The sequence below is a fragment of the Theropithecus gelada genome, chromosome 19, assembly GCF_003255815.1.
Source record: "Theropithecus gelada isolate Dixy chromosome 19, Tgel_1.0, whole genome shotgun sequence".
NCBI classification, from domain to species: domain Eukaryota; kingdom Metazoa; phylum Chordata; class Mammalia; order Primates; family Cercopithecidae; genus Theropithecus; species Theropithecus gelada.
In genome coordinates, this window is record NC_037687.1 from 19274049 (window position 1) to 19301655 (window position 27607).

At 57.2% G+C, this 27607-nt stretch overlaps 2 protein-coding genes across 6 annotated transcripts in view; both read right to left on the bottom strand.

Annotated features, from left to right (window-relative positions):
* GMIP (GEM interacting protein) overlaps positions 1-7411 on the bottom strand; it is a 15970-nt gene extending 8559 nt beyond the window's left edge. For 2 of the 3 annotated variants that reach the window (XM_025367193.1, XM_025367192.1), the window contains exons 1-13: positions 7264-7411; positions 6293-6377; positions 5735-5810; positions 5569-5626; positions 4533-4658; positions 4383-4447; positions 4172-4279; positions 2498-2578; positions 2248-2418; positions 2009-2146; positions 1474-1670; positions 1025-1137; positions 815-904 (exon numbers count right to left, since the gene is read on the bottom strand). In XM_025367193.1, coding sequence (XP_025222978.1) covers positions 815-904; positions 1025-1137; positions 1474-1670; positions 2009-2146; positions 2248-2418; positions 2498-2578; positions 4172-4279; positions 4383-4447; positions 4533-4658; positions 5569-5626; positions 5735-5810; positions 6293-6377; positions 7264-7282 — 1327 coding nt within the window. In that variant the 5' untranslated portion in view covers positions 7283-7411. The remainder of the gene's footprint in view (positions 1-814; positions 905-1024; positions 1138-1473; positions 1671-2008; positions 2147-2247; positions 2419-2497; positions 2579-4171; positions 4280-4382; positions 4448-4532; positions 4659-5568; positions 5627-5734; positions 5811-6292; positions 6378-7263) is intronic. The other variant, XM_025367194.1, reaches the window with a different exon arrangement.
* Positions 7412-8657: 1246 nt separating this feature from the next.
* Positions 8658-26894, bottom strand: ATP13A1 (ATPase 13A1). Of its 3 annotated transcripts, none has more exons than XM_025367190.1 (26): positions 26090-26513; positions 22757-22846; positions 22460-22650; positions 20190-20262; positions 19844-19999; positions 19695-19764; positions 19508-19614; positions 18902-19031; positions 18726-18781; positions 18376-18502; positions 18164-18301; positions 17969-18089; positions 17396-17553; positions 16821-16996; positions 16637-16747; positions 15451-15576; positions 14540-14648; positions 12612-12811; positions 12439-12535; positions 11064-11224; positions 10879-10993; positions 10594-10790; positions 9665-9807; positions 9334-9445; positions 9107-9250; positions 8658-8992 (listed from the first exon to the last, which is right to left on the bottom strand). In XM_025367190.1, the coding sequence occupies exons 1-26, from the start codon at positions 26483-26485 to the stop codon at positions 8882-8884; spliced, it is 3615 nt and encodes a 1204-aa protein (XP_025222975.1). In that variant the 5' UTR covers positions 26486-26513; the 3' UTR covers positions 8658-8881. The 3 variants fall into 3 exon arrangements, with proteins under 3 accessions (XP_025222975.1, XP_025222976.1, XP_025222974.1); XM_025367191.1 differs by lacking the exon at positions 26090-26513 and adding an exon at positions 24910-24945; XM_025367189.1 differs by having other exon boundaries at positions 9107-9445; positions 26090-26894.
* Between the last annotated feature and the right edge of the window lie 713 nt (positions 26895-27607).

A 27607-nucleotide genomic window follows, 5' to 3' on the forward strand; every position in this document is an offset into this window, starting at 1 on the left:
AAACCCCCCCTAAAAAAAAAAAAAAAAAAAAAAAAAAAAAAGAAAGAAAGAAAAGGCCGGGCGCAGTGGCACACACCTGTAATCCCTGCACTTTGGAAGACCCAGGCAGGTGGATCACCTGAGGTCAGGAGTTCGAGATCAGCCTGGCCAACATGGTGAAACCCCATCTCTACTAAAAAATACAAAAATTAGCCAGTGTGGTGGTACACACCTATAATCCCAGCTACTCCAGAGGCTGAGACAGGAGAATCGCTTGAATCTGGGAGGTGGAGGTTGCAGTGAGATCATGCCACTGCACTCCAGGCTGGGCGACAGAATGAGACTCTGTCTCAAATAAACAAATAAATAATTTTTTTTTTTTTTTTTTTTGAGACGGAGTCTCGCTCTGTCGCCCAGGCTGGAGTGCAGTGGCCGGATCTCAGCTCACTGCAAGCTCCGCCTCCCGGGTTCACGCCATTCTCCTGCCTCAGCCTCCCCGAGTAGCTGGGACTACAGGCGCCCGCCACCTCGCCCGGCTATTTTTTTGTATTTTTTTAGTAGAGACGGGGTTTCACCGTGTTAGCCAGGATGGTCTCGATCTCCTGACCTTGTGATCCGCCCGTCTCGGCCTCCCAAAGTGCTGGGATTACAGGCTTGAGCCACCGCGCCCGGCCATAAATAATTTTTAAAAAGATAAAAAAAGAGGTTGAGGAAATAGGTCAGGGGTATCAGGTAGGTCAGAGGTGAAATGATAAAGATTGAGGGTCAGAGCTTGACCAGGGGCTGGAGGATGGTCACAGGTGGAGTGTGGGTCAGGACCAGGTCCTATCCCTACCTGGGCTGGAAGTGGGAGAGTCCAGGGACCGAGACTCGCTGCCGCCACCCACGCTGTCCACATCACTGCCCGGAGTGGGGCCTGGAGTCCCTAGGTGGGACAGGTCAATAAGGATGGTCCCTTGCTCCCAAACCCCACTCCTGTAGCCCACCTATGTGTGGGTAGAATGAACTCCTGGCACCACTCCCACCCGGCCCTCATTGCACTCACCTTGCCAGCGCCAGCCTGTGCCCGGATCCTCCCAAGGGCCTGGCTCAGCTGAATTCTCATCTAGCCTTGGAGGTAAAGGCCCAGAGAGCTTCTTTCTGATGTCCAGAGGGGAGCTGAGAAAACAGAGGTTTGAAGGTTTGAATCCCAGGAAACTGGCCTGTGGTGATGGCACCCAGGCATCATGTCTAGGTACCAACTCCAAGCACTTGGGTCTGCAGGCCCTGACACCCATGGGTATTGTGGCCCCTGCAGTACAGTAGCCCCAAACTCCTGCCCCTGCCCCTAGGACTGGGACAACCCATTCAGCCTCCTAAGACCCCCGAGAGCCTGGAGTACTAAATTCCACTAAGGCTTTGCATTCTCTGACCTCAAGTACCCAGCCTGCGGTGCCAACAGCCTGGCATCGCGATTCCAGGGCTCGTTCCCAACTCCCTGCTCCAGTGACCCACCTGTTCACGGAGGGAACGAACTCCTGGAAAGAGAAGGCGGGCGGAGGGGGCGGCGGGGGCTCGGGCCGCAGCGCCCGTACGAACTCCTGGTAGCGCTGGCCGGGCTCAAAGGGCACACAGCACTCGGCCAGGGCCGCGAAGATACGGGGGCCTCGCTCCGCCTGCGCGCCGCGCAGCCCAAAGAGACCCAGGGTCACCTGCCGGGTGGAGACACCAGGTTGTGGAGGGGCGGGGCCTGGGAGCCTGGGGGCAGGGCCAGAGCTGGGGCGGGGTCAGGGTTTGGGACGCACCTGGGCGGCTTAGGAACTAGGGCAGTCGGCCAGGGGACCCAGGCGTGGTCAGAGCAGGGGCTGGTCATCCAGGGGACAGGATCTCATGGGGTGGAGCGGAGACAATGGGTCTGGGGGCGGGAACTGGCTGTCGAGGGAAATGGCCTAGTCCTGGTGTTCCCAGGGTGGCTTAGGGGCGAGGAGTGGGGCACTCAGTCGGGGCCCCAACGGGGTGAGGGGGGAATGGCCTTGGAGATGGGCCTCACCCGCCTCAGCACTTCATCCCCCTGAAACACCAGCTTGCGCACGTGCGACACGATTCGCTGCTTGGCGATCTCCAGGTCCTGCTGCCGCGCGTTGGCCTCGCGGACACAGGCCTGGTACAGCGTCTCGGCCTCCAGCGCCTGGGGAAACCGGAGGCCAGGGGCGGGGTGGGGCGCGTGTGGGCGACAGCAGAGGGCAGGGGGAGCCAAAGCGCTACACAGGCTCGGGGCCGGGTGCCCACCTTGGCCTGGGCCTCCTCCCGCGAGCGCCGCCGCCGCTCCTGCTGCTTGCTAGGTCCCGGCAAGGCCTGGGGGGACGGGTCCTCAGGGGACCCCTGGGAGCGCGCCCGCAGGTCCTCACTGCGTTGCACATACTGCAGCTGGGCGCGCCGCAGTGCCTGCACCGCCTCATTCTGGGGGATCATCGATGAGGAGAACGTCAGCGTCCAGGCCTCTCTCTTAGCCTACCCCTCCACCCATTCCAAGCCTCACCATCCGCTTCTGTTCCTTCATCCACTGCTCCTTGAACTCCTTCCGCCACTTCTCAATCTCAGTCCGTTTGGCGGCGAGGGGCTGGCAAGGGTTGGGGATGGGGATGGAGACGCTGCCTTAGGGCGACCCCAGAAGCAGCCACCCAGTCCTTCCATTCCTGCACCATGTGCTTTGCCGCCTCTGGACTCTTTTTTTTTTTTTTTTTTGAGACAGAGTTTTGCTCTTGTTGCCCAGGCTGGAGTGCAAGTGGGCAATCACGGCTCACTGCAGCACTGAACTTGAACTCTTGAGTTCAAGCAATCCTCCTGCCTCAGCCTCTCAGTTAGGACTACAGGCATGTGCACTAGGCCTAGTTAATTCAAAAAACAATTTCTTTTTTTTTTTTTTTGGTTAGCCAGGTGTGTTCATTCATGCCTTTAATCCCAGCATTTGGGAGGCCAAAGTGGGCAGATCACCTGAGGTCAGGAGTTGAGTTCGAGACCAGTCTGACCAACATGGTGAAACCACGTCTCTACAAAAACACAAAAATTATACAGATGTGATGGCACACTCCTGTGGTCCCAGCTACTTGGGAGGCTGAGGCAGGAGAATCGCTTGAACCCGGGAGGTGGAGGTTGCAGTGAGCTGAGATCATGCCACTGCACTCTAGCCTGGATGATAAAGTGAGACTCTGTCTCAAAAAATAAAACAAAATAAAATAAAATAAAATAAAATAAATTTTTTTGGTAGATAAAGACAGGGATCTCACTGTGTTGCCCAGGTTAGTTGAACTCCTGGCCTCAAGCAATCCTCCAGCCTCAGCCTCCTAGTAGCTAGCACTACAGACATGTGTACCAGGCCCAGCTAATTAAAAAACTTTTTTTTTTTTTTTTGTAGAGATGGGAGTGGGGGGTCTCACTGTGTTGCCCAGGTTGGTCTCAAACTCCTGGGCTCAAGCAATCCTCCCTCCTTGGCCTCTAGAAGTGCTGGGATTACAGGCGTGAGCCACTGTGCCTGGCTGGACCCTTTTCTGAGTCAGTATTCTCCTCCTGGGGTCTCCTCCAGACCTGCTCTCCCTAACCCCTGTGTCCAGAAGTCTCAAGTCACCCCATCCTTTCTGCTTGGAAGCAGAGACACCAAGGCTTTCCTCCTGAGAATACTCAGCACCTCGTGTCCCTCCCCACAAACAAAAACGAAGTTTTTGGCTGGGCATGGTGGCTCACACCCGTAATCCCACCACTTTGGGAGGCCAAGGTAGGTGGATTACCTGAGGTCAGGAGTTGGAGACCAGCCTGACCAACATGGTGAAACCCCATCTCTGCTAAAAATACAAAAATTAGCCGGGTGTGGTGGCAGGCGCCTGTAATCCCAGCTACTCAGGAGGCTGAGGCAGGTGAATTGCTTGAATCTAGGAAGCGGAGGTTGCAGTGAGCTGAGATCGCACCATTGCACCCCAGCCTGGGCAAAAGAGCAAGAGACTGTGTCTCAAGAAGAAAAGTAAAGTGAAGTTTTGCAATTACACAGGAAGCCCAGCTTGAATCTTTGCTGGGTAACCTTGGGCAAGTTCCCGAGCATCCCTGGGCCTCAGCTTCCTCATCAGTGAAATGGCAATGTTGGTAGTAGTGCCTTCCTCCCAGCTTGCTGGGAGGAAGGACAGCAGGGTACCCTCTGTAACATTCCGTCCCGCCCCTTCACCTGGTAGTAGTCTCTTTTCTGCTGGGCCACTGTCTCCATGGCCAGGGTTCCCAGGCTGAGATCATGCTCCAGAAACAGGGTGTAGATGTACTGCAGAGGCATGTGGCTCTGGGGGAGACAGAGTGGTGTAGGAGGATACTGAAGATCTGTGGGGGGCAAGGGTGAGGTTCTAGTGGGGGTTGGGCTCTCTGGGGGGTCTAGTGATGACTACCTGCTGTTGAATGGACACCTTGCCAGCTTCGGCGATCTTCATAGTGCTCTTAGCAAACTCCAGCTCTGGGGGAAGAGAGAGCAGGGCTCTGGGTCTAGCTGGGGTCTGGGGACTGCCTGGTGCCTGGGGCTGGGTGGAAGGGGTCCTCACCATAGCTGGCTCTCTTTTCAGTCCAGGCAAGCAGTTCCTTGGCATAGCGGCTCCAGGTCTTGGCATATTCCAGGGCTGCGTCCACACCCCCCTTGGTTCGAATGAGCCGCAAGTCCAGTTCCTCCCCTGGGGAAAATGGATGGACCTCTGACCTTTGCACCCTAGTCTGCTATGGATGTCTTCCCTAAGCCCCCAGACCAGACCAGTGGCCCCTGTCCTATAGCCTCACAGCTCCCCAAATGCTGCTTTGGGATCACTTGTCCTGGTTGCAATTTTACAGATTCACTGTTTTTTGGTTTTGATTTTATTTATTTATTTTTTTGAGACAGTGTTTTGCTCTTGTTGCCCAGGCTAGAGTGCAATGGCGTGATTTCGGCTCACCACAACCTCCGCCTCCCAGGTTCAAGCGATTCTCCTGCCTCAGCCTCCTGAATAGCTGGGATTACAGGCATGCACCACCACGCCTGGCTAATTTTCTGTAATTTTAGTAGAGACGAGCTCTCTCCATGATGGTCAGTGTGGTCTCGAACTCCCAATCTCAGGTGATCTGCCCGCCTCAGCCTCCCAAAGTGTGGGGATTACAGGCGTGAGCCACTGTACCCAGCCTGTGTTTGATTTTTTTGGACAGGGTCTTGCTCTGTCATCCAGGCTGCAGTGCAGTGGCACGATCATATCTCACTGCAGCCTCAAAGTCCTAGGCTTAATCAGTCCTCCAGCCTCAGCTTCCAAAGTAGCTGGGACTACAGGCACACACTACCACATCCAGCTAATTAAAACATTTTTTTTTTTCTTTTGGTAGGGATGGTGTCTCACTGTTGCCCAGCATGGTCACGAATTCCTGGCTTCAAGTGAACCTCCTACCTCAGCCTCCACCCTGCCTGGGGTCTCCCTGAGGGCTGGGACTGAGATCTGTTGTGTGTACTACCATGTTCCCAAAACCTAAACGATGCCTCGCATGGAAGAGGGGGTCAGTGGTGATTTGTTGAAGGAAAGACTGCTTTCTGTCCCCACTGTCCTGGCCTCCAGACCCCCCTACCTGTGAGGGGTACGGGACCCTCTGGGGAGGGGCCGCTCCAACAGCTGGCTTCGTTGGTCTGTGGGGGAGGGAGACAGTATTCAGAAGCAAACAGGGCAGGGACCTGGCCTTCCTAAGGCCCCCTCTGCCTGAGGCCTTCCTCCCTATTCCCCTACTCCCCACTCACAGCAGTGGCTGTGGGGGTCTTGTCAGGTTCTGGGTCTTCTGAGAGTGGAGGGTCTCCAGCCAGCATCTCAAGGGTCCTGGGGGATAAAGATGTGTCAGGATGCCACCTTACACCCAGTCTGTCCTGCCAAGGGGTGCTGGGGACCTTAGGGTTGTTTGTGGCAAACATCACCTCTGTGGCATCTCTCGTATCTAGGAGGTCTGAAGAATGATGTTTTGGGGGAATCAGGTGAGTTTTTTTAAAATGGGACTTGAAAAAGGGTCTGAAGGGCCCCTGGTAACTTTGGGGTTCATAGAGTGGGATTATAGGGATTGCAAATGTATTAAGGGGTTACAAGAATATGTAGGGTTCTAGGACCACTTTGGGGATTTCCAGTCTATTGAGGGGGACACTTTTGGGATACCCAGGCATTTTGGAGGCTCCCATCCTAGATTTCTCTGGTTATTAGGTATGTAGGTCCAGATGTTACAGGTTCCAAATGGGACTTCAGGGCACCTAAATGGTTAGGGGCTTGGGGCATCTTGGCAGGATTTGGGGGCGATCCAGGCTCAGACTCACACGTTCCCCAGTGAGATTTCGAGGTTGTCCAGGCTCCGGAAGATGTCACTGTACCTCTTCCTGCCCTCAGGAGCCGGGGGGAGCCCTGGGGGAGGGGAGTGTAATACATGGGCTAACCACTGCCTCCCTCCACCCACGGCACCTCAACCAGTCTCATTTGGAGGGGGTGGAAGAGAAAGGGAAAGAGAGAGAGAAAGAGAGGAGTAGGAGGGCTTGGTTGGGGCCAACTTGAGGCAGGCAGATGGACTCACACACCACCAGAGACCAGAGACAGCTGCTCGGAGAACAGAGACACCCACACCCTGGGTCTGCCTGCACCCAGAAGCAAACCAACAAAACAGATGCCCCAGATGCACCCAGGCTGTTCCGAGAAGAGAGCCGCCCTCACAATGGAACCACATGGACCCAGGCGAGACAGATGGAAATACACAAGGGACAGCCAGGCAGAGCCTGAGGCAGAAACACACATGGAGAGACTGAAGCCATGAGGGACATAAAGACCGAATGACACTCCACATACACAACACAGACACAAAGACGGCCGGAAACACCAAGTCGGACCCTGCCACATTTCTGCCGCTGCCCCCCTGCCCCCTCTCCTAGGGGGCCCAGACCAGCACTGCCGGCTCCCCAGGGCTATAGAGGAGCTCTGTGGGGATCCTACCGCGTTGCCCTCTCCCTCAGCACCCTGCCCCCATCACAAAAATCAGAAGCAGAAGCAGCCACTTCCCCTTCCTGGGCCCCCTCCCCCAGGCGTCTGGGGTGAGGGATCAAAAGCGGGAGGGGGAATCAAGGGCTGGCGTCCCGAACCCCTCCAGGTATAGGGCTCCCCACAATGGAGGATCCCTGGGTCCTTCCCATTCAGGAACTCCTCTCCTGGCTTTCGGGACGGAGCGGGACAAGCGTGTCCCCTCAATGTAGGAAGCAGGGGATGGTTGGGGGAGACCCCTCCCGGATCCCCAACCCCCTACCCGGCTCTGCTGCGTCCATGTCTGGGCCCGGGGATCGCTCTGCGGGGACCGGGATGGGGATGGGGTCGCGCGCCGGCGGGGCCGAGCCCCGATTTCCTGCCGCCGCAGCTGCCGCCACCCGGGTTCCGCGTCGCCCCGCCCAGCAGAGACCACGCCCCCATACCGGACCACGCCCCCGTAGCCCGGAAGCCTTGATAGTGACCTCCTCTACCTGAGCCGCCTGAAACTGGGTCCGGCCAGGGCCCCCTAAGCGACCACTGGAGGCTGCAGTGCCCCTGAACTGGGCATCCTAAGACTTCATCTAGGCCATAGTTTCCCTCCCAGATATTTGTGCTACCCCGAATCCCACGGAGCCCCAGCCCCCTCCTCCCTGAATGGTTGCAGAATCCACCCGTCCCGGAGAGCCCCTCTCAGGAGCTCCCACAACCCGCGACCCCGCTGATTCCCTTGCCGAGATTGTCTCTCAGAGCCCTGAAACCACCTGGGCCCCGCTGGAGCCATGGCGCCCCCTAGTGGAGGCCTGACATTCTGTCCCATTCCAACCAAAATTCTAATACTCTGGGGCTGGCGAACCAGAGGCCAGGGGCCTGGGGGATGCTCCCTCCGTGACCCTCAAAGCTGGATCAGGCTCAAGGCCCCAATTCCAGCACACCAGGGAGCAGCCCTTTTAGGTAGGGGGTGGAGGTTTGTCCAGAAGCACCAGCTCTGGGGTTGCCACAAGCCGCTTGTCAGTTATAAAAATGTTCCCACACCCAGCACAGTGGAATTTTGGGGCTGGAAAGAGACTTTAAAGTATGTTTATAACTTTGCGTCCTAAAGGCTTTGGCTGTTAAGGAGGCAAGGATTCTCTGACTGGCTCCGCGCTGCCTACTCTGCAATTCTTGAGTTGTGATGAGTGAGTCCATTGAAAGGAACAACACTATCAACCTAAGAGCCAAGCCAGGTTTCCAGGTCACATCCTGGCTGATGCTCAGCCAGCGCTCCCTGACTGTGACAGGAGATGGTAGAGCAGCGCACGACCCCCAAGAGCGTGACAGAGTCAGGACTTGTAATGAGGCACATCATATTCCTCAAGTCTCAGACACCACCCGAGAGGAAGGCATGCTGTTACGTATCGCGGGAAAGAAAAAAATAACCACACATCCTAAGGCTTCTCTCAGCACCTGAGTTGTTAAAATGTGAAACAGACCACAGAAATGTGGGGGTTCTTGTTAAACTAGAAAATATGCACTGAATTCTCTGGGCAGGGACAAGTCCATGTTCAAGTGCTGAAAGTGCTTGAGGGATTCACCAACAACATCACAAGGCCTGTGGGGAGGGTGACCTTCTCAGTGACCCTCTGTCCCCGAGCCCCCAGCAAACACAGTGTGGCACAGACGAAGTGGAGGCAGGGCTTTTTAAAATCTCAGATGCTGCTTTATTTACCAAAGGTGCTGGCTCGGGGCTGGTTCTGCTGGCCAAGCCAGCCGATGGCTCTGGGGGTCCCAGCTCAGTCTTCCAAGGGCAAGACTGTACAGCCTTGCTGTGGGGGGTTGGGGGCAGGGTTCCCTCCCGGGGCCCTGGTGGGGTTCCCGCCCAGCGGCAGCCAGGGTGGGCAGTGGGTACCAGCACTGCCGTTTCAGGAAGGCACTTTCAGCTTCGGGGTCCCCAGGAAGAACTGCAGGACACGGTCGGCCAGGAGCGCCAGGCAGAAGTCCAGGAGCAGGACCTGGGCGATGACCAGCTTGAACTGTCGGGGCAGGGAGGGATGGTGAACTGGAGACCTGCAGCCCAGCCCAGGGTCACTGCCACAGGAGGGACTCATCAAGCTGAGCCCCAGGGTCACCTCCACAGGGCCACTGACCTCCACAGGGATGTCCACGAGGCCAAACTGGCTGTTGAAGTCGGGCGAGGAGCCGAGAAGCAGGCCGACGATGGCCAGGAGTGAAACTGCCAGACTCCACACCAGGGGCTTGTTCTCCGGCAGGCTCTCCATGAAGGGCGGGCCCTGTGGGGATGAGGGACAGATGGCTTCATGGGGTGGGGCTGGGTGGGCACACACGGAGTGTTTGGGTGGGGCCCAGGCCTTACTTTGTAGTTGATGGCGAAGGTGGCCATCTGCATGGCCATGGCCATGATGTAGACAGTGCTGTTGACCAGGCTTGGCTCAAACTCCTTGTACAAGTCCACGAACTGCTCCTGCCTACAAGGATACACGGGAGTCAGGGCCCCCTCTCCTGCTCTGGCTCACACACACTCTGTGGCTTCCTGCTACTCTGGCACAGAGCTAGTGATCTGCCTGGCCTAGTGCCCCTCCCTGGACTCCCTGGACAACCCCCAGGCTCTCCTGCTGATGTCTGTAGAGTCATCCTCCTGCTACTCTCAGCTGCAGGGACATCACCTCCTCCAAGGCAGCACTTACTTCTCGGGGCTCCGGGCCTGGGCCTCACGGTACAGGTAGACGAGGCTCAGGAAGTGCACAAAGAACTGGAGCATGACGGTGAGGATGGTGTACAGGTTGAAGATGTTAGGCAGGGGCCGTTCTCGGGAGAGGGTCTTGAGGGGCTGCAGCAGCAAGGCAGGTGGGGGAGTCAGGACCTGGCTCACTTAGGGCCACCCGGCCCACTCAGCAGGCAATAACCTCCCGGGAGAGCTTGTGTCTCTACCTCTCGGGAGAGCTTGTGTAGAGCCGCCACCAAATCCTGGGGGATTCCATGGGTCGGCACCAGTCCCCGGAGCCCTGCCTGCCTCTCACCCGAGCCCAGGGCTGCCTCCCTAGCCCTGGCTCTGCCATCCAGGCTCCCCGTGGCAGCCACAGGGGCCTGAGAATCATGAAGCAGATCCTGCCCTCCCTGGAGCCCACGGGACAGGCACAGTCCCGCCCAGCCAATCTCCTACCCCCTCCAGCCACCGGCGTCAGCCCATGCCTGTTTGGAGCCTATATGTCCAGTTCCCGGCGGCTGGCCCCCCTGGTTCTTTACACCTCAGCCTGAGTGCCGGCGTCACACAGGCCTCCCCAGCTGTCCACCAGCCTGTCCTGTGTAGCCTGTGACCCGCTTTGTTGTTTTTTTACCTTCTTGATGATTGTTCATTGCTGGTGGGGCTCTGTGGGGCCCACCCCTGGGACCCCTGCCTGTGGACAGGTGTGGGACCCCAAGCTGTGCCACCTGGAGGGGTCTGGGTGCTTCAGTCCGCACCTGCCCTGCTGGCATTTCCTGAGCCATCCGAGGTATAGCCCCCACCTCTGGGGCCCCGAGTCCTGTAACTTGGGGATGACAATTCCCGTGCCTATAACAGCCTGGCCCTGGCTGGCCCATGCATCCCTGACCTTCCAGCACCTCTGGGGCCCACCTTGGAACGGGAGATGAAGAGGAAGCAGCCGGCCAGCAGCAGCCCCTGTAGAGTGGCCTGGAAGTCACTGAACTTGACCCCTTCCAGGTAGAGGACGCTCTGGCTGTAGGCCAGGATGAGGGCATTGAGCGCCAGGATCTTGAACATCTGTAGCGTGGTCACCAGCGTGCAGCGGCCCTGCTTGATCACGTGGCAGACTGCAGGGTGGTAGGGAGGCAGGTGTGGGTGTGGGTATGGGTACCAAGGGGGGAACGAAGGGAGGGGGAGCGGGGGCAAGCAACTCACTGCACTGGATGGATGAGAGCTTGGAGGTGAAGGGTGCTGCGATGCTGGCATCCCCCAGTTTCACAATGGGCGTGCTCTCGTCCTCGAGGTCTCGCAGCACCTGGCTCAGGCGGTCCTGTAGGGTAGGCAGTAGGCTGTCAGCCCTGGCCAGGATGGGGTGCAGCGCTTCCCATCTTGGGACTCACCCTCTGGGAGGTTGGCTGCTCCTCGGAGGGAGGGAGCCCCGACCGCTGCTTGGCTGTCCTGGAGGTCGCTCTGATGCCACTGTTGCTCAGGGTTGGGCTGTCCCGGGGCCGCCGTCGCCGCTCGACAACCCGCTCAGGGGCGTTGGCCAAGAGCGCCACACCTGGGGGCAGGAGGGTGTCAGACGCAGAAGAGCAGGCTCCACGGAGGAGCAGATTGGTGGCTTCAGAGCCACTGCTCCTGAAGCCCCCCCAGCTGGCTCCCATGAGGACAGTTCCCAGACTTCCCATTTCACCTGACACCCTAAGGAGACCTCAGAGACCACCCATGTTGCTTTCTACAAACTACTTTAAGAAAACAAACCACCAACAACAAACGCCCACAAAAAATGCAATGAAAATACACACAACACTAGATGGCGCATCACCTGAGGTCAGGAGTCCGAGACCAGCCTGGCCAACATGGTGAAATCCCGTCTCTACTAAAAATACAAAAGTTAGATGGGCGTGGTGGCTGGCGCCTGTAATCCTAGCTACTTGGGAGGCTGAGGCAGGAGAATTGCTTGAACCTGGGAAGTAGAGGTTGCAGTGAGCTGAGACTGTACTATTGTACTCCAGCCTGGGCAACAAGCAAGAAACTGTCTCAAAAAAAAAAAAAAAAAAAAAAAAGAGTTGGGTGGGATGCAGTGGTTCACACCTGTAATTCTAGTGCTTTGGGAGGCCAAGGTGGGTGGATCACTTGAGGTCAGGAGTTGGAGACCAGCCTGACTGACATGGTGAAACTCCATCTCTACTAAAAATACTAAAATTAGCCAGGCGTGGAACCCGGGAGGTGGAGGTTGCAGTGAGCCGAGATTGTGCCATTGTACTCCAGCCTGGGCGACAGAGCAAGGCTCCATCAAAAAAAAAAAAAAAAAAAAAAAAGGACAGGGTCTTGCACTGTCACTTAGGTTAGAGTGGATCACACCACTGTCTTGAACTCCCAGACTCAAGTGATCCTCTCACCTCAGCCTCCCAAAGCACTGTGATTCCAGGCAGGAACCACAGTACTCAGCCACGTGTGTGCTTTTGACAGACATCTGGGACTATGAACCATCTTTACGGCTTCAGCTCTGGGTTTTCTGAGTCACTCTCCCAACTTGTTGCCTCTCTCCTGGCCTCTGGCCTCCACCCTGCTCTGGTCCTGGGATACTCGAATCCCTTCCTGCCCTCAAAGCCCCTGACCTTGCCACCCCCTCCCATCCCCTGCACTGCTTCCTCATAGGAATTAGCGCCCCCATGGCTGTCACCAAGGGCTGGGTCTGTTTTTCTAGCTCAGTGACATGTCCTCAACACCTGGCCCACAAAGGAAGGAACCACCCAAGCCCACAGCACTCACCCACATCAGCGTGCTTCAGGGCGCCCACGTCGTTGGTGCCATCCCCACACATGAGGGTCACGTAGCCCAGCTCCTTCAGGCTGGTGATGACAAACTCCTGTGTTGGCAGAAACAGGCTGAGCAGGGGCTGCGTGCCCACCTCTGTGCCCCGACCCCTAGGGCTGGGCACATACCTTCTGCTTGGGGGCCACGCGGGCGAACACCTGCACGTGGGGGATGAGGCGGAGCAGCTGCTGGGGGTCGGTGGCCTGCAGGTGGGCCAAGCCGTCGCCTGTGAGGCACAGTGCGTGCTCCAGGGCCAGTGCCCTTGGGGAGCCCCGGGCCAGGGGCAGCACGATGCTGCCGTCAATGGAGCGCCACTCGCACTGCCGGCCTGCGGGCAGCATCTAGGGTTAGGGCTGGGGGCTTGGCTTCCCTGGGCTCAGAAGCGCCCTCCCTCCACTCGGACCCCAGCACTGGCTAGTCTCTCTTCTCCGGAGCCCCCAACTCCCTAACCACGCAGGTGACCCCCAGCCCTGCTCTGGGCACTCCACGAAGAACGTCCCTCAGGTGTGCAGGGTGGAACTAAGAGCCTGGGGCCTGAGCTACTTGCCTGAGAGCATGGGACAGAGCCAGATTAGAACCCAGGCAGTCTGACCCCAGCTAAGCCATGCGCCCACCTCATGCAAGGCCCCCCAACCTGAAACACACAGAACGGGGCTACGGCGCTCTCCTTGGGAAACCCCACACCAGGCCCTCACCTCATTTATCCCTGCGCCCGTGGCCTCTCTGAAATCCTGTTTTCTCGGGGCTGGGCCCCCTCCCCATTCTGACAGGGCCCCCGAGTTCTCAACGTCCTCTTGCTCCACTTCCCCTTTCTTGACGGCTGGCCCTGGCTTGGATGCTGGGCACTGCGATGGCCGAGGGTGGCCCACCAGCCCTCCCGGCACTGGCCTGCTCACCCTGGACCGTCTCACCCTGAAGGGCAGCACACCTCCACCGGGGGGGCTGGTGCTGCAGCTGTTGCTAGACCAGCTTCACTTTTCAATCAACAGTCCTGCTCATCCGCTCCAGGCCACCTGCCCACAATCCCCAGGCCCTGGAAGACCCCGGTAGCTGGGCCTGGGACCAACAGAACAGAAGGAGGGCAGGAACAGAGTCCTCTGAGAGGTGGCCTGGAGGTTCTGGAAGCTGCTCTGGCTCAGCCCTGTGGCAACCCCGCGCCATGTGGTTCTCCTTAGGGCCCTCTGTCAACACTCATGCAGGCCCTGGACTGTGTGCGCCCAGGGGGCTACACCTCTAGCCCTGGGGCAGGTATCCGGTAAGCCCCATACCTCTAGCTGGGAGGGGCTGGATCTGTATGTCTGCCTCTTCATCAGTCTGAATCCAGGGCATTGCTCAAAGAGGTTACCAGGGACAGGTTGGAGCCATGAGCTCTGGAGTCAGACTGTCTGGGTTCCAATCGTTAGCCATGGGGACATCAAGTGACCTGGGCAAGTGGGTTCACTTCTGAGCTTCTGTCCCTTCTCTACAAAGCAGGGGCCCTGAGAGCTGACCCAGCCAGCTTCCTCCTCTGTGGCGTGGGGAAGGCAAGCCACCCCGTGTGGTGCAGGGTGGGGTGGAGGGACCAACGTAGTAACACGCACGGAGTGCTCTGCCTGGGGTCTGGTCAGGCTGAACACTGGGCAAACTGTGCCATCAACTGCGGCTGAGGATGCCAGCAGTCCCTGTGCTTGGGAAGGGAGCACTCGGTACATGGGCAGCTTGCTGGGCCAAAAAGGGTGTGAGATGAGGATGATGCTGAGGATAGGGAGTAAGCGTAGTAGGAGCAGTATCTGCCCATGAGTACACAGGAAACCTGAGCTGGCAGTCAGACTGTCGCCTCATTATGGTAAATAAACACCTACACTCCACACTTCTCGGGACCTGTGACCCAGTGAACACTCGCATGCTGTCCGAGGTGCCCAGTGGGCCAGGGCTGTGATTAGTGGTGCCACCGTGGTGCCAGGCATTTGAAGACACTGTGCTGCTGAGGCCTGGCACACAGGTGGGCTGTTGCGATGGGCGCTGTTCTTGGACTCAGGGTCCCCCTTCCCCACTGTGGGCCAGGCTAGGGCCTCACCTTTCTCAGAGGGAGGCTGCAGGATCAGCGTGTGATCCTTTTCAATGAAGTGCAGCTCCTGGGCCACATGGCATGCAGTAAGCGGGTTGTCTCCTGTGATCATGACCACCTTGGGGAGAGAGGGGCAGAAGCTCAGCAGGGCAGCCTAGGGCCGAGCTCTAGGCCAGAGACTAGGCTGCCAAGTCTCCTTCTAAGGCAGGCCACAGTGGGAGATCCTGGGCCTCTAACCGAGACCCTGAATGGGCTTCCAAGGGCCACAATCCACCCCCACCCAGGTCATTTTACACAAATGACACGTGTATGTGTCCTTCTGAAGACACCCTTAGCTTGGATTTCCAATACAAATGAACAACCTGCCCTTGAGGTGGGCCCTCTTTGCTTGGTAGCTGCCTATGGGGGTAATATTTCAGTGAACAGGAGGATGGGACCATGACCTCTGGGCCTGGTGGGGACTAACCACATCACCCATCTGACCCAGAGTCATCATCCTTTGAGACAGCTCACTCGCCCCTTGTCTTTTAGCAAAAGACACCCTAAGTCCCAAAATAGAAAACACAAGCCACCACAAGTCACCAGGACAGGCAGACACTGCCCCCTACCCCTCAACTCCCCAGCCTCAGCTGCCTTCTCTCCAGGATGGTAGTGGATCAGGGAAGTGGAGAGAAGCGCCCCCAGCTTTCCATGACGTGGGGGATGAGGGGAGTGGTCTGTGGAGGTAAGAGGACCCAGCATAGGCGGGTCCCAGAGTGTCCTTGGGCCAGGAGCAACGTTAGCACCTGAGCTATCATCTTGCTCAGCCAAAATGTGCAGCCTGTGAGACCTGGGTGCCCACCCTCACCATGAAGCTGTAATTGTCATCTCCTCGCCTCTACTTCCCATGCAGAGGGTGGAGCCAAGCCCTGTCCCCATACCCGGTGGGACGCGTTCTGGATCTCCCGGATCACGGCCTTGGAGTCAGCCTTGAGCGGGCAGGAGACCACGATGAAGCCAACGAACTTGAGGCTGCACTCCAGGGCCTCCCGCTTGACTTCCCGGGCCTGTGGACAGACGGGGTACCCTCACCATCTGTCCCTCCCTCTACCCACAGTCTGCATTTCCTGAGCTCTGACCATGCGCTAAGAACCAGGGGGATGATGGAAGGCCCTGTTCCCGTAGCGGGGACATGCGAGGGTTGGGAGGGGAGAAATGCCAGGAGGGTACCAGGCACGCTCGGGGGGTGGGATCTGGCAGTGACTGGGGAGTCTGGGTCCCCCGAATGTGGCTCTATGTCCTGGTTGTGGACATGGGCACACCACAGAGTCCCTGTGGCTCAGCTTCCGAGTCAATGAAGTAGGGACTCTCCCAATAATGTTGGAGTTTAGCCATGAACTCTTACTCCCCGGGGCTCCACCATATACCAGTGACTGGGCAGAGACTCCTGGCCTTAGGGAGCTCACACTGCACCAGGGGAGATGCATGATCAAGAAGGTCACAGAAATCAGAGTACTGAGTGCCACGAGAGAGGAGGTGGGAATGGAATCCAGAGGGGTGTGGAAAGGCCTCAGAAGTGCCCACTCTGAAGGCGATGACGACCTGGGCCACTGGGAAGGGGGGTCCAGGTGCAGGAATGGGGCAGAGCATGCAGACTGTGAGCCGTGGCCTGGGCTCTGCACACAGCACTGCAACCTAAGGCTAAATTCTGGAAGGATCTGCAACTGTAGGATGCAAGCAGAACGAACAGGAGCCAGGAAGAAGCCAGGCCGCAGATGTGCCGGTGGTGGAGGCACAGGGTGGGATGTGTGAAAGATGGATGGTGAGAGGGCTGATGCCACCAAGCCCTGCCCAAGACCAGCGCAGAAGAGTAGAGCCAGGGACACACCAGGACTGGGGCGGGTGAGGCCTGCATGTGCTCTGCATGAGCCAGGACCGGGTGGTTCCCCACAGCAGGAGACAGACTGAGTGCCATTTGGGGTCTCCAAAGGTAGAAGCTAGAGGTGGGGCAAGGAGGACAAAATCGCGACCATTCAACTTGGCACTGTAGGGCACAGGAAGTGACTCAGGGAGGAGCTGACGGGCCAGGCACATGGTGAAGGCGGGTGGGGGAGCCTGGGCCCGTACCTGCTGGTGAGTGAGGTGTCCCAGCTCCTTGTACCCCAGCGCCAGGACGCGGGCTCCTTCCCGGGAGATCTCGGTGTGGATGTAGTGGTAGTCAGGCGGGCACTGGGAGAACTGCAGGGAACGCAGGGGGATGTCACGGGCTGCCCCGCGCCCCACCCCTTGCCCCAGGCTGAGGCCAGCTCACCATGGAGTGCAGGGTTTCGGGGGCCCCCTTCACGGCCGCGATGTAGCAGAGGTCAGTGGAGCCCAGCTTCTCATACGAGGCAAGCACGGACATTCGCTTCAGGGCACTGGCAAAATGAAAGCGCTGGTGAATTTTCAGCCCCTGAGTTTTAATACTTCGGGGGAATACTTTCTCATCTGGAAACAAATAAGTACGAGTCCTGAGGGGCTTTGCTCCAAAGAGGCAGCCAAGCCCCTATCTCTCCCCCCGGCCTTCCCCACCTCCCTCCTGCCACCCCCAGGGCCTGATCAGGGGCTGTGGGCTAGAGCAGAGGTTGGTCTAGAGCTGGGAGACCTGGGCTCGGAGGACCCTGGTACTGTGGCTTCCGCCAGGACAGGGCAGATTACAACCCAGAGGAACACCCAAGGATGTGGCCTGTCCTGGGTCTAAGATGAACCTCTGGCCATCCACCTCGGGGAGCATCAGAGCTGTAGGTCTGCCTGTCCCCAAGATCCTCTGAAGGGTGCAGCCCACCTGCCTAGGGCTGTGAGAGCCAGTGGCTCCCCCTTGCTGGGCCTGAGGCCCCAGCCCCTCACCTTTGGTCAGCGTCCAGTCCACGGCCGTCAGCATGGCCTTCTCTAGGGGGTCACCCACGAGGGTGCCGTCGTCCAGCTGCATGAGCGAGTGGCATGAGGCCAGGGCCCGGTGTGTTTCTACAGGGATGTTGGACACAGGAGTCACCTCCTTCCCGTCTCTGCAAGGACAGGGAACAGCTGGTTACAGGGTGCAGGCGGGTAGGGCGAAGCTACATCTCCATCAGCAGAAGAACCCATTGACATTCATTCTGTGCCAGTCACTGGGGGCCTTGGGCGCCAACTGTGTCTTTGAGACCCGCACCTGCTTCACAGATGCCCCCAGAAGCCAGGCATCGTGCATGCAGGTACTGCGGTCACATGGCTGGCGTGGGATGTTCCAGGCCTGAGCTAAGCCCCCATGCTGCTGCCACGGCTCACACCCAGGACTTTGTGGGGAGCCCCTGGAAATGAACCCCTGAGGCAGGGCCTCTGACGGGCCCTCACTGCAACAGCTTGGGGTGGATGGGCCACCTGTCTCTCAACTTCCCAGAAACTCCATCTGGGTGACCTTTGGCCCAGGCCCCCGACACTCACCTCAGCCCGGCAACACCGCGCACCACCAGGCTGTCACTGGTCAAGGTCCCCGTCTTGTCAAAGCAGCACACCTCGACCTTGCCAGCAAAGGGGATCCGGAAGGGCTCTGTGCAGTACATGTCTAGGGGTGGGAGTGAGGTCAGGGGTCCTGCTTGGCCCCAGCCCACTCGGCCCCACCCCATTTGACACACTCACAGAGCTTGGCCAGGGCGATGAGGGAGGTGTTCACGGCCAGGGACAGCTCGATGGGCAGCTCAGGAGGCACAACCGAGGTGAGGATCAGGGTGCACTCCAGAAACAGCTTGTAGCGGTTCCGGCTGGGGTCCTTGGTACCTGTGGAGACAGGGCCTGCCAGCCTGGGGCCTCGGAGGGCGGGAGTAGGGGACCGCAGAGGCCGTGGCGCTTACCTTCAATCCATACGTAGGCGGCTGCAGCAATGGCAAACACCAGGAGGAAGAGGATGAAGATGAAGGTCTCCAGGTTGTTCGCAGTCACCCTCTTCACCCCGAAGAGGATGGTGCGCAGCAGTTTGCCCTGGAGGGATGGAGGGACAGTCTTTCTGCTGTCTGGGCTCCCTCCAGCACCTCAGGCCTGGGAGAGGGGGCCTGGTCTCGGGGTGGCCTCTGTACCCTGGCCCAGGTCCAGGGCTGTGCTGCCAGAGTCAGCCCATGGGGTAGATGTTCTGAGGTCTGAAAGGGTTGATGCCTTGGCTGTCCAACTGCCCTGGGGTCCACCCTCCCCAGACCTGGCCCTGCACCTGGGATGTGTTGAATCCGGTTCGCAAGACGTAGGCCACACACCCGTTGTCTACCGCTGGGGAGAGAAGCAGAGTCACCGTCATGCCTGTCTCCTCGTCCTGACTCTCTCATGATCAAGCAAACGGGCAAAGTGGGTGGGAGCCCAGATACCCCTAGATGCTCGTGAGGCACCTACGCTTCAGGCCCGTGGTGGCTTTCTGTGGGGGAATGTGCTGCACCACCTTGGTGCCCCCGAAGATGACATGTAGCCGGGAGTCGGCCTGGAGGTCCAGCACCCTGTCTGGGCTGAGGTCTTCGATGGGTTCCTGGGGAGGAAGGTCATGAATCTGGATGACCAGGCCCACCTTGGTTCCTTTTCCATCTGAGTTCCTGGACAGCTGGACCTTGAGGCTGGAATGAGCCAGGGGGCTCCCCACCCAACCAGCACATTCCACCCAGCTCCTGGGTCCTCACCCTCACCCCGTCCTGTCTTTCCCCACTGCACTCACAGTACCCGTTCCCTGGGGCCTGCACCTAGCCTCGTCCGGGACTCACCCGCTCCAGGCTGCTCCCAGCCCACCTTGGTCTGACATCCCAGGGCACCAATGTACCCTGGATGCCCTTGGCTCTCTCACCTCCTTCCTTGCCCCCACCACCCAGCTCCCCAGTACACAGAGCTCATCCATGCTCACCCTGCCTCCTCCGCCTGTGCCTGGGGGGGATCCCTGCCACCCCCTGGGCCTCCACCTCCTGGCCTGTTTCCTCCTGAGTAGTTTGAGGATCCCCATCCCCCACCAAGCACCTTCATCTGTGGCACGGACTCCCCCGTGAGCATGGCCTCGTCCACGATGCAGCGGCCTCGCAGCAGAAGCACGTCACACGGCACCAGGTTCTCCTGTGGGGAGCGGCCTGCAGGGCAGAGGTAGGAGGGTTGGCCAGAGGCCCTGAGGCTGGGGGTCCCACTGGGACTGAGCAGAACCCGGCCTCACCGATGGAGACGATGTCCCCTGGTACGATCTCATCACTGGCAATGGGCCTCCACTTGCGGCTTCGGTAGACCTGGGTGGGACACGCGTGTGTCAGCACAGAAGCCGCATCTGTGCCGCGCTCCCTACCTGGGTCTCCCCAGCAGCTGCACCTGGATCATGTGGGGCTTGTTGCCCATCTTCCTGATCTCCGACATGTTCCGCATCTGCTGCTGCACCAGCGAGGCCTCGAACGCCACCAGCATGGATAGCGTGAAAACGCTGTAGTACCAGTACTCATCCAGGCACCAGAGCCCCACACAGAACACCTGTGGGATGCCAGCCCGTCTGTTCTTGCTCTACCTGCCCTGTTCCCATGAGCCCCTTCTTTCTGCCCACCGGCTCTGACATGTGAGGACGGGGAGAAGCTTCCAGGTTTGGAAGTGGTGGGCAGGCTTGCTCCGGCCAGGAAAGCCCCAAGGGAGGAAATGGGGAGATGGGCCAGAGCTGCTGCCTTACCTGAAATACAAAGAAGGGGGCTGTGGCTCTCTCCTTGAAAAGCTCCGAGAAGTCAGGCACCACCATCTCAGCCCTGCAAGAGACCAGGCCCCATCCTGTTCCCAGGGCAAGGCCTCTGGGGTGTGGAGCCTCCACCCTGACCCCTCCAACCTGAGCATGGTAGGCCCCTCTCAAGAAACCAAGAGCCACATGTGGGTGTCAGGAGCCCTGGTGAGCTTCCAGATGGGAGGATCCATTTGACTGTGGCTCTCCCTCATTCTGGCTGTGCCTGGGGTAGACACGCTGCCCGCCCACAGCCCTCGGCTCTGCATAAACCAGATGAAGCTCCTGAATCTGCAATATGCTCTTCCCGGCAGCCTGGGGCTGGCGTCAGACGAGAGCCCATCATCTGGTCGAATGATGCAGCAAGTAGAGAAGGAACCTCTGATTGAAGGATGGAGGCCCTGAAGCTACAGACAGCAGAAGACACTGAGACCCAGCCCCACCAAAGCTGAGATCTTCTACGATTCCTGAATTAAAGCCCCAGAATGGGTCAAGTAGGGTGGTTCATGCCTGTAATCCCAGCACTTTGGGAGGCCGAGGCAGGAGGAGTGCTTGAGCCCAGGAGTTGGAGACTAGCCTGGGCAACACCACGAGACCTTCTCTTTACAAAAATTTAAAAATTAGCTGGGGGTGGTGGTGCGTGCCTGTGGTCCCAGCTGTTTGGGAGGCTGAGGCAGGACGAATGCTTGAGCCCAGGAGTTCAAGGCTGCAGTGAGCCATGATCACACCACTGCACTCCAGCCTGGGTAACAGAGTTAGACCCTGTCTCCAAAAAAAAAAAAAAAAAAAAAAAACCACAAAACAAACAAAAACGAAACGCTCAAGAATGCAACAACTCGGGCCTAAGGGTGTGTTCTGCAGCACTCTGTGCTAGGGCCCAATCTGATCAGGGCGCCAGTCATGTCAACGAGGGTCATTCTCGCTCTGCCCTTTAACTGGATGGACGTCTTATGTATGGGATGTGAGAAGAGGAAACCAAAGAGCAACCCGTTGCTATCAAACAATAAGCCCTTCCCTTGTATCTTGCTGGGTACCTTTGCGTGAGTAAGAAGAGCATGAAAGGGAATGTAGTTGCCACAGGTCATTAATGTGACTGGCCAACCTTGGGGTAGGGGAAGTCGCTATATGTTTCTTATAAATCCTTGTATTAGATTGATAGTTGTAGTCAACGTAATTGTAATCTCTGAACAGTGATTAAATCAGGAAAGAGCTCCCTAGGTGTTCTGTGGGTTTCCAGGTTGAGGACCATTGTCACAAGGCCATGATGGGGTCTGGAGCCCAGTTCTCAGCTCCCAGCCACGTGTCAGCATTTGCAGTTTTGGTGAAGATGAAGGGATAGGGTGTGCATCACACATTGGCCATTGTATTCAGTACAAAAGACCAGACCTGGTCACTGTCTTCATCACCATTCCTGAAGCGCTGAGACGCGCAGACATGAAACAGTGAGGATTAAAATGTTCAGGTTGGGTGCAGTGACTCACGCCTGTAATCCCAGCACTTTGGGAGGCTGACTTAAGAGGATCGCTTGAGGCCAGGAGTTTGAGACAAGCCTGGGCAACATGGCGAGACCCCATCTCTACAGAAATAAACAAACATTTTTAAAGAATTTAAAATGAAGCAGTTGCTGAGGAGGGGCCACAGGCCAGACTCCTGTGGAGAACCTTATACTCCGGGTCTCACACCTCAGAGCACGGGCTTCCAGCTGCAGGCCCTCTGGGGTTCCTGCCAACAGGCAAGTTCACGGGAGACTGGACTTAGAGCATGTTGCTCAAACGGCGTCACATTCACCTGGGATGTTTGGCTAAAAGGGCAGATTTGGCCAGGTGCAGTGGCTCACGCCTGTAATGCCAGCACTTTGGGAGGCCAACATGGGAGGATCACCTGAGGTCAGGAGTTCGAGACCAGCCTGGCCAACATGGTGAAACCCCTGTCCCTACTAAAAATACAAAAATTAGCCAGGGGTGGTGGGGGGGGCCTGTATTCCCAGCTACTTGGCAGGCTGAAGCAGAATTGCTTGAACTAGGAAGGCGGAGGTTGCGGTGAGCTGAGATTGCGTCACTGCACTCCAGCCTAGGTGACAGAGCGAGACTCAGTCTCAAAAAAAATAATATTAATAATAAATAAATAAATAAAAGGGCAGATGCCTCTGTCCCGTTTCCTAGGCATCCTGAATCAGGAGAGGAGCAGGACAGAAAGGCAAAGGTGCTACAAGCAAATCAAGGACTCACTTGTTGCTCCCAAATTTCTTCTCAGCTGCTCGGATCTCTGAGTCTTCCTGGAAGCCTCTGTTACTCTGATAGTATGAGAAGGCGTTTCCCACAGGAAAGGCCACGGGGACAAACTGCTTCTTCTCCAGGGCATCGTAGGAATACTTGATCTTCTGGAATTCGAAGGACAGCACCTCGAGCCCGTCTTCACCCTGTGGCAGAAGATGTGTTCGCCACAGAGGCCCCTGACCTTGGGGTGTCAGCGCCTGAGAATCCCACTCAAGCCCCTCCTCCAGGAGCCCAGCAGGCAGTCCCTACCTCATTGCGGTGCAGGGCCACAAGCTCTGTGGAGCCATTGTTGGGGGTTGGCACCACCTTCACAAACGTCGCTTTGCTGGGGTCATACTCCTGACAGAGACAAAGAAAGCACTGCGGCTCAGCTCTTCTCAACCTACAGTTCTAAGACCTCCCCTGGGGAGGTTTTGGATGCAGCAGCTCTATGGGCATATTCTGAAACATGCCACTGGGCTCTGGTGCTGCCTCTGTCACTCCTTCGTCTATCATCAGGACAAAGGAGACCACCTTGCTGTGCCTCTGGTGCCATACTTAAAGCTGAGAGCACAAGGCTGTACGCGGTGACTCACACCTGTAATCCCAGCACTTTGGGAGGCCAAGCTGGGTGGATTACTTGAGGTCAGGAGTTCGAGATCACCCTGGCCAAAGTGGCGAAACCCTGTCTCAACTAAAAATACAAAAATGAGACGGACATGGTGGTGCACACCTATAATCTCAGCTACTTGAACCTGGGAGGCGGAGGTTGCAGTGAACCAAGATTGCATCACTACACTCCAGGCTGGGTGATAGAGTGAGACCCCATCTCAATTAAAAAAAAAAAAACAACAAAACAGCCAGGCACAGTGGCTCACGCCTGTAATCCCAGCACTTTGGGAGGCCAAGGCAGGCAGATCACGACGTCAGGAGATTGAGACCATCCTGGCTAACACGGTGAAACTCCATCTCTACTAAAAATACAAAAAATTAGCCGGGTGTGGTGGCAGGTGCCTGCAGTCCCAGCTACTTGGCAGGTTGAGGCAGGAGAATGGCGTGAACCTGGGAGGCAGAGCTTGCAGTAAGCCAAGATCGTGCCACCACACTCCAGCCTGGGTGACAGAGAGAAACTCCGTCTCAAAATAAAAAGGTCGGGCGCAGTGGCTCACGCCTGTAATCCCAGCACTTTGGGAGGCCGAGGCAGTGGGGCGGGGGTGGGGGCAAATCACGAGGTCAGGAGTTCGAGGCCTGGCCAATATGGTGAAACCCCGTCTCTACTAAAAATAAAAAATAAAAAAAAAAAAAAAAAAAGTTGGGCATGGTGGCAGTCACCTCTAGTCTCAGCTACTTGGGAGGCTGAGGCAGAAGAATCACTTGAACCCGGGAGGCGGAGGTTGCAGTAAGCCGAGGTTGTGCCACTGCACTCCAGCCTGGGCTACAAAGCCAGACTCCGCCTCACAAACAAACAAAAACCTCCAAAAAACAAAATAAAAACAAAAACAACAAAAACAAAAAAGCTGGGAAGCTGGGTGCACAGACAGCACCGAATGTCCAGGACTCTGCTCTGCTGATGGTGACATGAACTCAAATAGGAAGAAGGCTGCCAGGCACCCACCCAGTATGCCCTCAATTCACATGAGCCAAGCCCCCGCCCCCATCACAGGCCCCCTGGCCTTCTGCTCAGCTCTGCCTCTTCCACCAACCCTGCTCACTACACTCCACAGCTCCACATGCACATGGGGCTCCACTGCGCTTCAGCCTCAGCAAAGGGCCTTCGCACGTGTTTTCTCTGCCCGGAATACACATTCACACAGCTCCTTTGCTGCCTCAGGCTTTTGCTGAAACATCACCTTCCCAGGAGCCCCTCCCTGGCTGCCCCATCTAAAGTTCCCGGCAATGTTCCATCCTGTCCTGATGTTAGATGTCATCTCTCTTTAGCATCAACTGCTGACTATGAGTTCTCCCTCCCAGTAACACCACAAAGGCAGGGGGATTTGTCTGTTTTGTTCACTGCTGTTTCCCCAGTACCAAGGACACAGAAATGTTGAATGGAGCTCGTTCAGTGCTCCCTGGATCCCGTGAACCGCATCCATCCCTCTGCGGCTCTGCTAGATGGAGCCGCGTGGAGACCCGGGAGCACAATGACGACCCGCAGAAACAAAGCACCATCCCACGTTCATGGGCCTCCAAACCAGGCAGCAAATAATAACAATCACATAACTACAAATGTGACGTCATGGAAGAAAGGTACAAGAGGCTATACGCCATGCTGGCCCCAGGGAGGGCACTTTGCAGATATCATCTCCGTTCTCATGATGGCACCTAGAGGTAGGTGTTACGGTTCTCAGTTTACAGAACGGGGAAACTGAAACTCAGAAGGCAGAAGCGGCCCTTTCTGAGCTCTGAATCAAACCCAGACCCGCCTCTCCTGGCTGATGGCTGTTCAGCTCCTCCCACTTCTCCAGCCCTGGAGAGGAAGTTAAGAGCTAAGCTGTTTAGCTGCAGGTCAAAAGGCAGCTGAAGTCTGAGCGGTGCCACAGTCCCCTTAACCTCTATTTTGTCCCTCATTGGCATCTTTCACTGTACTACCTCAAAAGCCACCAAGTTGAGCTCCTCCCCTGGGATAAATCTCTTTGAAGGACAGAACAGGTTCAGTCTCTCAGGAGAGAAGAATGAGGATTCTACCCACATTCAGAGCCAGAGAGGGTAGGGGGCTTCTGTCTTTCTGTGGCCCTTGATGCTGTTCCCTTTTCCTCTTCTTGAGGCAAACACACTCCTGGGATCAGAGGGGAAGCGTCCTGATATACCTCAGTGTCCATGGCTGCAAACCTCCTGGTGTCACCTGAGGCAGGCCCAGAGAGATGGCACAGTCACTGCTTCAGGCCCAGGGCAGCTCACATTCACCAACTCCTCCGACGACACTTGGTCATTCAGAACTATAGGTCAGGAGCGCGACCTTGCTTGCTGTTGTATCCTGAGCAGAACTATCACCACCCTCATTTTGCGAAAAGACATCATGTTAGTGACTCGCTCATAAACACTTCTGCCTCTCTTCAACATTGTAATTAACTGCATTTCATGCTCCCTTCCATCACAGTATGGAAGACCACTGAGCACTGGACAGCAAGACTTGATTCAGTCTACGAACAAATTAAGCTTCATAGATGGGGGAAACCTATCCCAGTGGTCTCGCCTTACACTTTGAAAACCAAGGTAGGAGACAAACGAGAAGGAAGATAGGCCCGTTTCCAAAACAACAAGAGTAGTCGCTAATATGGGAACTAGCATTAACAAGTCCTACCTGACCTGGGCGACGTACGCTGGGCCCTGCGCTTAGCCTTTTACAAGTATTACATTATTGAATCTAAATGACCATACCAGGGAGGACTTCAGAGAAAGGAAATAACCCGCACCAGGGTTGCACAGCAAGTCAGCAGCGGGGTCATGATTAAGCCTGCGCCGAAGTGTAGAGGGTGCCCCTGGGGACCCAGGCCCAGCAGATGGGTGGCCCAGGTCGGGATGGTGACCGACAGGAAGGCCGCAGCTGGGACCTACGGCGAGGCCCGACCGTGCTGGGGGTCGGGCTCGCGCGTACACACTTACCGGGGTGCAGGTGAGCGCGCAATGCGCGTGCACAGACCAATGCCCCGAGAGGACAGTGAGCGCGTGCGCGAGGCAGATGGTGGCAAGCACGAGCAGCGCGGCTTCGGGGATCTGCACCCAACTGCTGCCCCAGCCCCAGCAGCCAGCGGCTGCGGCACCCAACCAGGCCGGATAGAGCAGCCCGGCGAATGGCAGCACCGTGAGGCGCCGCAGCAGCGCCAACCGCCGGTACGGCCACACGGCAGCGACCAGCTCGTCACCGTTCGCTATGAGCGCCGGCCCGGCGGCAAGGAGCGCGCGCGGCTGCGGCCCGGGCTTGGGCTGCCCGTCAGGCCGGGCCCCGCAAGGCCGGACCCCGCAGGGCACCGCGTTGCCCACCGCCGCCGCTGCCGCCATCTTTCCTAGGGCCCGCGCTCACTTCCGGACAGAGGAACGCCTCACTTCCGAAGTTTTACTTCCGGTAAGCCCTGAGCGCCGCCATGGCGGCCTGGACTATGAAGAGCCGGGGCAACAGAGCAGGCGGGCCCCGGCAGGGACTACTGCGGATGCCGCCATGACAGGCTGTGGCCGGAAGAAGAGGCACGGCGTCGCCATGACAGAGAGGGACTGAAAGACCTAACGCTGCCTGCCTTCGCTGCCACGCCGGACCGAGACCGGAAAAGAAGAGGCCGGCAAGGCGAGCTGGGCGCCACCATGACAGCCTGAATCAAAAAAAGCGAGCCCTCCTCCGTGACTACACCAGCACCATCTGTCACGAGGGGCGGAGCCTGCACCCTGCAGAGGCGGGGTCGGGAACTCCGGCGTTCCGGAGGCGGGGCCTGTTGCGAGGGCGGGGCTTGTGAGGGGCGGGGTCGGGGACCGCCCCGGAACACAAACACACCGGACCAGATAGGAATTATAAAAACTAGCCGGTCGCGGTGGCTCACCCCTGTAATCCCAACACTTTAGGAGGCCGAGGCGGGCGGATTACTTGAGGTCAGGAGCTCAAGACCAGCCTGGCCAACATGATGAAACCACGTCTCTACTAAAAATACAAAAATTAGCTGGGCATGATGGCACATACCTGTAATCCCAGCTACTCGGGAGGATGAGGGAGGAGTACTGCTTGAACTCGGGAGACGCTGCAGTGAGCCAAGATTGCTCCACTGCACTCCAGCCTGGCTAACAGAGCAAAACTGTCTCAAAAAAAATGAAACCACATCTCTACTAAAAATACAAAAATTAGCCGGGCGTGGTGGCACATGCCTGTAATCCTAGCTACTCGGGAGAATGAGGCAGGAGAATTGCTTGAGCCTGGGAGATGGAGGTTGCAGTGAGCCAAGATTGCTCAGCCTTGCCAACAGAGCAAGACTGTCTCCGAAAAAAAAGAAAAATGAATTACAAAAAGTTACTACTTTAACATAAAAAATGAAAATTTGGTGTTTACTTGAAATTACATGGGTTCTATATTATTAACTGTACTGTTGCATAAACGCAATTTGAACAAAACCACATTAGGACTACTTACCAGTACCAATC

What these genes read in the sequence shown, in the direction of transcription:
- ATP13A1 (XM_025367189.1), bottom strand. Translation starts at nt 26,485, where the DNA reads ATGGCGGCAGCGGCGGCGGTGGGCAACGCGGTGCCCTGCGGGGTCCGG. An exon ending in CCCCCTTCTTTGTATTTCAG is followed by an intron (nt 20,000 to 20,189) that starts GTAAGGCAGCAG and finishes GGCATCCCACAG; the next exon opens with GTGTTCTGTGTGGGGCTCTG. An exon ending in GCTCTCATCCATCCAGTGCA is followed by an intron (nt 10,791 to 10,878) that starts GTGAGTTGCTTG and finishes ACCACCCTGCAG; the next exon opens with TCTGCCACGTGATCAAGCAG.